This window comes from Glycine max, chromosome 7, assembly GCF_000004515.6.
Source record: "Glycine max cultivar Williams 82 chromosome 7, Glycine_max_v4.0, whole genome shotgun sequence".
NCBI classification, from domain to species: Eukaryota; Viridiplantae; Streptophyta; class Magnoliopsida; order Fabales; family Fabaceae; genus Glycine; species Glycine max.
The window spans coordinates 1,774,223-1,783,327 of record NC_038243.2 but is presented as its reverse complement, the minus strand read 5'-3'; the positions used below and the strand labels follow the sequence as shown (position 1 = coordinate 1,783,327).

The 9,105-nt window shown below is 28.9% G+C and overlaps 1 protein-coding gene across 1 annotated transcript; it reads left to right on the top strand.

The window, feature by feature from the left end:
- Positions 1 to 6,298: 6,298 nt before the first annotated feature.
- On the top strand, positions 6,299 to 8,589 carry LOC100807966 (probable WRKY transcription factor 40). Its single transcript, XM_003530217.5, has 5 exons — positions 6,299 to 6,629; positions 6,773 to 6,832; positions 7,211 to 7,543; positions 7,643 to 7,759; positions 7,885 to 8,589. The coding sequence occupies exons 1-5, from the start codon at positions 6,555 to 6,557 to the stop codon at positions 8,233 to 8,235; spliced, it is 936 nt and encodes a 311-aa protein (XP_003530265.1). The 5' UTR covers positions 6,299 to 6,554; the 3' UTR covers positions 8,236 to 8,589.
- The last annotated feature ends 516 nt before the right edge of the window (positions 8,590 to 9,105 follow it).

The window sequence follows — 9,105 nt, the reverse complement described above, 5'->3', positions numbered from 1 at the left end:
CATCGGTAACATATATACTTATAGTATATTTGGATAGAGAATTTTAACTGAGGAAAGTAATTTATCAAAGAATTTAAATTTTTGTAATTTATAATTCATTATTTAGATGTTTTGGTGAGTTCAGAATGTAGAGGAACATGTATAACTAGTACACCAATCATATTTTTTCTTTTTTTTCATCCTCATAATTTTAACTTTTTTTTATCCAAACACAAAATTTTGAAAATAAAAGAATTTCAATTAAAGTATTTAAAATTTTTAAAATTTAAAATTTCTCAAAATTTTAAATTCCTCCATCCAAACACACTCTTAATAAAATTGGTATCACTTATTAATTTAATTAATGGGCCGTATATAAGTATGAGCTTAATTTTCATATATTATTTACATAAAATTTATATTATTAATTAATCAAAGATCAATTTAAGTATGATTCTTAAAATAATTATTAAAAAAATTAATAATGTATCATAATCTAAAATTAAATGATAACATATGTTTTTGATAAACGACAACATAGTATATTTTTACATTTTCAAGACATTTTAATTAATTTTTATGAGTATTGGTTAAAAAGTTAATAGATAAAAAGTCATTAAAAATCACAGTGAGATTGTAATGAACATTAAGATGATATGTGCTGATAATTTTTTTATAATTGTCTTTTATATTTTTAATTCCTTAGAGGCATTATCCATAATTAATTTTAGGTGGCGAAATAGATAGTTAGAATAGCAGCAGGGAAGATGCGTTTAACCGAATCTTAATTAGTTAGAGAAAAGGTAAAGAATAGAAGGTACCAAAGAAATTGACACGGATAAAGAGAAGCCGACATGAAGTCGTGAGTCGTGACTCGTATGAACAATATTATGTGGGGCATTGCGTTGAATGTGCTTATCTCATGCATGGCATCACTTTTGTTGACCATTTTACTCTTCAACTCGGTCACTGTTTTTGGTTTAAAGCAATCAAAAATGTGAAAAACCAAAACTAAGAGCATATTTATTTTTTTTTAAAATAATTTTTGATCAATTTTTTTATTTATCGAATTTCAAAATTAATTAGAGTTTTTTTCTTTAATGAACTAAAGGATTAACAAAAATAATAAAAATATGCTTGAATATTCATTCAAAATGCAATGCACGAGAAGATAAAATTAATGCTACACAAATCTCATTTTGTAAAATGAAGGATCTTGATGCTTTTATAAACTTTTTTTTACCTCAAAAATTCATTTGCAACAATAAAACAAACATGTATTAACTCAATGTATGATAAACAAAGTTAGCACAAAGATCTTAGATTTATTTATTTTTTTGGTGTGATTCTTTATTAAAATATTATTTATAAATATTGTTATAATTCTTTCTAAGGTAGTACGTTTTTACCTTTCAAATTTGAGGGTACTTAGGATGTTAAATTGGTTGAACTTCACAGGTCAATTCATTTAATCCACTAAAACAGGTTAGGTTAAGTTGGATCATTCTATCCTCCAACATGCTTAACCCACTAATCTAACATGTCATGGCGTGGGCTATCCAACATGGTTAATTAGCTTTTTTTTATAAATTGTTTAGTTAAATATTATTTTATTAAACATAATATTTCATGAAGTATTAATTATACATTTTATGTTATTTTTGTTACTTTGCATTTATTTAATTAATGATGCATGAACCAACAAGATTCAACACAATTGATAGATGATTGAGTTCTTTAGACATGTTAATATAAATTCAATTTTTTGGGAGAATATTTTATTGGGAGAGACAAGATAAATTAGGTTCTTCATCCTGAGCGGATTAGGGTTAAGTGTCTTAGTAGATGTGGGTGAAAATTGGGAAAGAAAGAAACATTAATATTACATCAAGGGGTAGTTAGGCTTGTTAGGACCTAACATATTTGCATTTTGAATTTTTTTTCCACCATCTTTATGTTTTATTTTTCTTATCTTTTACATTAAAATTTCTTATTTATTTTATCTTTCACTTTTTTTTTTACCAATATCATCCTTTACTTTAAATTTTTATCTTATCTTCTATCTTTCTTTATCTTCTATTTTAAATTCCTTATATATTATTTAAAAATTGGATTTACATCAATCTAAATATAAATAAAGTCCATATAAATTCGACACACAAACTTATAAGTATTTTATTATTTAAGATAAATTGGTTGACGCACTTGCCACACCGAGTTAATAAAACTTTATCCTTAGATTAGTCTTAAATAAAAAATTGTGGACATAATTAAATAATTAATCAATTTATTAATCATGCATGCAATGAATCCTACTTATTATGTTAATGAGGGGATCATATGTCCACATGTTAAATGTAAGTGCATTTATTAAAATGATTATTTTGAGTTTCTCTTTCCTTGTAAGAAGAGAAGTTAAGTTAAATAGAATTTAGAAAAAAATAATTATTTTTATAAAAAAAAAACTTTCAATTTTTTTTAGTAAACATAAATTTTAAAATGTTCATGGAATAAGTTTTTGTTTTTTTCTTTTCTCTTTTTTTCTTTATTTCAAATACCAAGTTCATGAGTACACTGTTTTAAAAACATATAAAATAATCAAATAATAGATTTATTTGTAATTTCTGTTTTTTTAATTTTTAAATATTTTTAATGTGAGTACTTCTTCCCACATAAACTAATTTTGAAACTGTTATTTTTTCTGAAATTCTATTATACGATACCCTTATCCTTTCCAGCCACTTGGAAATGTTTAATATTAGGTGTCAGGTGTATATATATTAAGATCCAACGTCAGCGGGTATATGATTGAATTACTCGATTAGATAATCCCCTCTTTTAAATAAAATTCGAATCCACCATTCTATTGGATCTCAATTTTAATATCCCAAGGTTTGCTTGTATTTGACATATTTTTTTTTTACCGATCATAATATATTGGTACAAAATAATTTTAATTGAATACGGTAATTAATTTTTATCAAAAATATAAATACATATAAAAAAATATTTTTCTGATAGATATTTTTCTCCAAACACGACTTACATGATATATATTTATATTCCAGATATGAATCTATAAGTTCAAGGCAGAGAGGAATTATAAAAAAAAGAGTTGCTTATCACGTATGGTAATGCATTTTCATTTTGATTATTTTGAGAATGCACGGCTGACATAGATTGACAAAGTCACAAATGAATCTACAAAGTCTTTCTGAAGTCTAATAATGTGTGATCGTTCCCTGCTCCTTCCCATTGTTTTCGTACTTTTAGCTTTCTCCTCTTGAATTCAAAACGAAAAAGCCTCTCTCTCTCTCTCTCTGCATCTAGTAGTTGCCTAAACCAATCAGATAAATCCCTATTTGTGATCGAAACCAAACCACAAAAAGAGTCAGACACACCCTTAATCTGATTTGTCGGATGTCCCTTTTTTAACTGTCTCTTTGTTATTTGAAAATCATACAATTTTAAAATTAAATCACAAAATTAAATATTATGAACAATCCAAAAACAACTGAAAATTTCAATATACCCCACCCGTTTTTGATAGGCATATGCATGGTCAAATAGTCTAGCAGTGGAGCACTCAAAAAAATTATTGGTTGATCTCTAACTATTATGTATTATTGTTCTGATGAATTTATCTTTATGACTTCTAATTAATTTTTTAATTTATAAAATAATAATAATAATACTTAATTATATATATTGTATGAAGATTAATTAAAACTTTAGCCGAAACGTCAAGATTACATGCTACATTGAGCGTATTCCAGTTTGTATTAATGAAAAAAAGAAGATTAATTCAAACTATGATAATTTCATATAATCTAATAATTTCTCCCTGTTCATATACATACACAGACAAATATAAAAAAAAACACCTTGTGGTTGAAGTTGAACCGATTCATTTCTTTTTCCTTGCGCATGTGTTGAGAAGTAAGACCACAAACATTTGACTTCAAAGAACTAATTGTCCATAAATGGGTGCTGTAATTAAATGGACGTGGACATGAGAGAAAACCTGTCCATCGTCCATATGAACGTGGCCGCAAGAAAATTCTTGAAAACCATTTTAGAAGTATTTTTTTTTTAGAAAATGATTTTTGATAAAACTGTTTTAGAAAATTAATCTTTCAAGATGGTGTGAGAATTACGGTATAAAGTTTTAAGTTTTTACGACGTGAATTTAAAAAACTATTAAAAATCATTGTAAAAAACACTTCAAAACTGTTGTGAAAAACATAACATTTTTTTAATAATGAGTTTTTGGTTTTCTGACTTCAATTCAGTGGATTGACTAATTGGCTCAATACATTACCGAGAGAGATCAGATCTAGTCGGTCTCTAAACTTTCTTATACGTCTCTGACTTTTTACTGTTGTTTTATTCGATCTATCTTATGAACTTTTTTATATAGGATAATTGATTTTCTTCTTTCTTTTATTTTAATTTCTCAAAGTCAAAGACTTGCGTAATTTGCAAAACACATCTTTAGAAAATTATTTACTGTTAACCCCCTATTGTTATTCATGTCCACTATTCTCAAGATAGGAAATGTTATGTGACAACCCTTACATTTGCAAACACAAGTTAACTCTTTTTAATTATTCACTCTGAATTAATTTTGACCAACATATCAATTAAGATTTGATTAATTAACATTAATAATACTCATTTCATTTCTATTTATAACATCCAAATTAAAAATAATACTTGCTTTCCTTTTATAAGAACTAATCCTTATTGTCTATTTGTCTAAGTTTACATTAATTGTTTTTAGACTAAAATAATTATAATTAATTGTATTGATAAGCAATTAATTAGAAGAGAGAATAGTTCATAAAAAAGAAGAAGAGTATTGATAACCTGAGTAGTTTTTAAAATATATATAAATTTAGAAAAAAATTATTACTATCAACTAAATTAATCACTTTCCTTAATTTTGTTGAATTAGATAATTCCTTTTGACTAAATCTTTCGGTTGAGGAGAAATAAATTCGACTAATTCGATGTTTGACAAATAGATGAGTAAACATTGTTCAAGAATTATTTTCCCTGAAGATCGAATTTAGATACTATTTAAATTATTTAATCTTAACTTTAATATATTAGTCACTTTTGTCCAATCATTTAATTTCTCTAGATAATTGTGTCTTATAAATAAAAAAAATATTATAAGTTTACATTTTTTTAATTGTAAGGATTATTATTTTTTATTTTTCTTTCTTTTAGTAAATCCAAAAGTGAAAATTAAATACAGTACATTTGCAGTGAGAAGAGAGAGAATATAGTAAGTAAATTCATAAATTTAACAGGATAGACGTTAGTGTCTTTTTCTTCTTCGAGAAATCATAATTAATAATAATGAAAAAAAATACTTCGTGTCTGAATTTGGAAGTTATTTATATATTAGTATGTAGTTAGATATAACTTATTTTAAAAGATATAAGTTGTTGAAAGTTATAAAACATTGTAGAAATTTATAATAATTAATAGTAAAAACATCTTGAAAAAAAAATGATACTGAATAAGATTATTTATTTTATAATAATTGTAGATGTTGGTCAAAATTCTAACATTGTTGATGAAAAATATGTTGATCAAAACTAATTGAGAGCAGATGATTAATAATAGTTAACCTGTGCAGGTTTTCATATTAAAGTAAAATCTTATGATTTTTTTGAACGTGAAACTGCACTTACACAGCCTTACTATAATATAGGTCCGGCACCGAAAGAAAATGTCTATATATGACCACAAATATATTGTGGCAAAAGTGTGTGTGCGTTACGCGTAGAAGATAGAAAGTAAACAACCCAAGTTTGCTCTTAGAAAATAGGAATACATGCAACGTGGAAAATGTTTGAAATAGTTAACGTGAAAACAAAGAAAGAAGGGGCCACATACAGAGCACCCCCACTACTTTTGTATTGTGTTGTGTATTTATAAAAGTAATTTAAAAGAATGAAGATAAGAAAGGAAGACGACACATGCCTTCTCGCCACTCCAGAGAAGCTATTTTTATTTTCATATTATTACAAATTAATGAAGTTATTCATATAAATATTTTGTTAAATTGCTCATTTCCCTTGGGAGTGAGATTACCCAAACATCGATTTAAAACACTTTTTGTCTAAGATATATGCAAAGGAGGTAATCTTGTTCACCCTGGTCATATTCCTGTCCCACCTATTATCATTTAAAAAAACAACACTTATCTCTAGGCTCTATCTAGTACTCATGACTATGTATTAAAAATAAAAACAAACAAGCAACAACTAAATAAAACAAAAGAACAGGAACAGCTTCATGGTTAATGTAATGGTCGTGCATGCCAGATATTTAATTAAACAAGTGGGAAGTGTCTCTTTCCACTGAGTTTCCTTGCTCAACTTGAGTTCCTCTAGTGCTGGCTCCGCTACCAGCTACCTCTATATATATGCTCTTATCTCCCTTTGATTTTCTGAAACTTTCGGGTCTTATCTCCAATTGCAACATACTAAGTGGGTTGGCTGGTTTAGATCTGAGCAACAGCTTTTAATTTTCTACTTGCTTGAATTTTATTGGAAGCCATGGATTGTTCATCATGGATTAACACTTCCTTGGATCTCAACATTAATCCCCGCAGAGTTCATGAAGAAGTTCCCGTAAGTATAGAAATAAAGATCGAATAATATTATATCATTCTTCTTGCGAGCACTCCCTGAAGCTCTTACGGGAAATGCTTTCATTCAGAACATATATAGTTTGATATGGGAGTTATTCATTCATTGTCGTGTGTTGATTTCAGAAGGAGGTAGAAAGCGAGCTTTTCTCTTTGGGAATGACCAAGTTTAACGTGGAAGAAGAGGTTAGTTGAGCAACAAGTTATATTAATTAGTTTCTTCTTCTTCTTCTTCTTTATCATTTATCAGATTGTAGAACAATTAATTCAAGGGCATGTTTACTTATGTTGTTTCAATTTTTAAATTACAAAATTTTCACTTTGTTTTTGTTTTTCTGGTTTTATTTTCAAAGATTTGTACAAAACAGATAACTATTTTCTGTACGAATCTTTGAAAATAAAAACTAAATTCAAAACAAATTAAGTGACAATCATATAAATTAAAAGTGAGAGAAGAAAATATAAACATGAAATGAAAACAGAAGTATATGGGTTTTTTTTGGCTAAAAACATATGAAGATAAAGGGTCCTAATATATGGATGCTATTGTTGGTGGCATTTCAGTCTACTAGTGACTTGGAGGAGGAACTGAAGCGGGTGACTGCAGAAAACAAGAAGTTGGCCGAAATGCTCTCAGTGGTGTGTGAGAACTACAACACTTTGAGAAACCATTTGATGGAATGCATGAGGAAAAATGGTGAAAAGGAGGTCAGCCCAACATCAAAGAAAAGAAAGTCTGAAAGCAGCAACAACAATAGTAATTTGATGGGAACTAACAATGGAAACTCAGAGAGCAGTTCTACTGATGAAGAATCTTGCAAGAAACCAAGGGAAGAAATCATCAAAGCAAAAATTTCAAGAGTTTATGTCAGGACTGAAGCATCTGATACTAGCCTTGTAAGTCTCTTTACTAGTACTCAATCTTTGGTTCTTGGACATGGCATAGACTATATAGGGGTAAGTGTTTGACAGATTTTTCATTGTGTGTGGTTTCAGATTGTTAAAGATGGATACCAATGGAGGAAATATGGGCAAAAGGTGACCAGAGATAACCCTTGTCCTAGAGCATATTTCAAGTGCTCTTTTGCTCCTAGCTGCCCTGTCAAAAAGAAGGTAAATATATATAATCAACCAAGTGCTAACTAGTAACTAGGAAATGGTTTGGTTTGGTTACTCACATGTTAGTAGGGAAATGGATCTCAAGCTAAGTTTGTTTTGTTTTTGGTTTGGTTATTCAGGTGCAAAGAAGTGTGGATGATCAATCTGTTCTGGTTGCTACTTATGAAGGGGAGCACAATCATCCTCAGTTTTCTTCCCAGATGGAAGCAACATCAGGTTCTGGCCGTAGTGTGACCCTTGGTTCAGTGCCCTGTACCGCATCTCTCAGCACTTCAACACCAACACTTGTTACCCTTGACTTGACAAAATCTCAGGGAAGCAACGATTCCAAGAGCACAAAGCCTAAAGGAGATTCACCTAAAGTACCTCAGGTTTTGGTGGAACAGATGGCTACTTCTTTGACCACGGATCCTAATTTTAGAGCAGCACTTGTTGCTGCCATCTCAGGAAGATTGTTGCACAATAATTAAATGGAATTTTGGTGAAGTGTTGCTAATTTAGTGTCAATTGTTTAAGTATTCCATAAAATAGAGATCATTCTTTAGAGCAAGGGGTCTCTCTATGTAAATACAACATGGAAGGCTGGGACATATTTGATCCTTTAAAGTGGAAATAAAGTTCCACTAAGGATGACATGTTGAGCTGATTAAACAACAGAAAATCAAGCTCTGCACCACCCTCTGCCTCATCATGATGGTAAAGATTTAGCAAGTCTTTTTTGGCTAATATATCTAGGATACCTCAAATTAAATTTCATAGTAGGTTGTAGCACACATTCTCGGAAAGATCTTTCATAAAGTGCATCTCTACGGCAATTTAATTTCTCCCTTTTCTTCTCTCACTACTCTCTCTGGCAAGCCAACTCTATATCTAGTCCTAGTTTTAGAATTTCATTTCAGAAATTATATTATACATTGATCAAGTATTATAAGTGATGGAATGTAACTCAAAACATGGAAAAATGAAAAAAGGGGGTCCGCATGATTAGAGTTTTCGATTCAATGATTGATATTTTGAGTAGTGATACGTAATAATTGAATTTGAAATTGTAAAATTGATTTAGTTTTATAGCCGTGTCAATTGATGATATAATTCCTATAAGGCATTGTGTTCATTTTTTTATGGAAGGTAAATTGAAATACAATTTTTTTTTTAATCCAGGAACGTCATACGATTGAGAATGGTTGTTTATTGAAAGCAAATCCTCGTCAATCTAACACAATTTTGAGTTTCTCTACAGTGTTGCACAAATCTTAATTTAACCGTAAGACAACAGTCTACCAAGCAAAAACCACACATTTTTTAGGCTGACCCTGTTGAGGATTTTAAAACATGGAAAA

Coding starts and splice junctions, on each gene's coding strand:
- LOC100807966 (XM_003530217.5), top strand. CDS start 6,555: ATGGATTGTTCATCATGGATTAACACTTCCTTGGATCTCAACATTAAT. Junction 6,630..6,772: donor GAGTTCATGAAGAAGTTCCC/GTAAGTATAGAA, acceptor TGTTGATTTCAG/AAGGAGGTAGAAAGCGAGCT. Junction 7,544..7,642: donor AAGCATCTGATACTAGCCTT/GTAAGTCTCTTT, acceptor GTGTGGTTTCAG/ATTGTTAAAGATGGATACCA.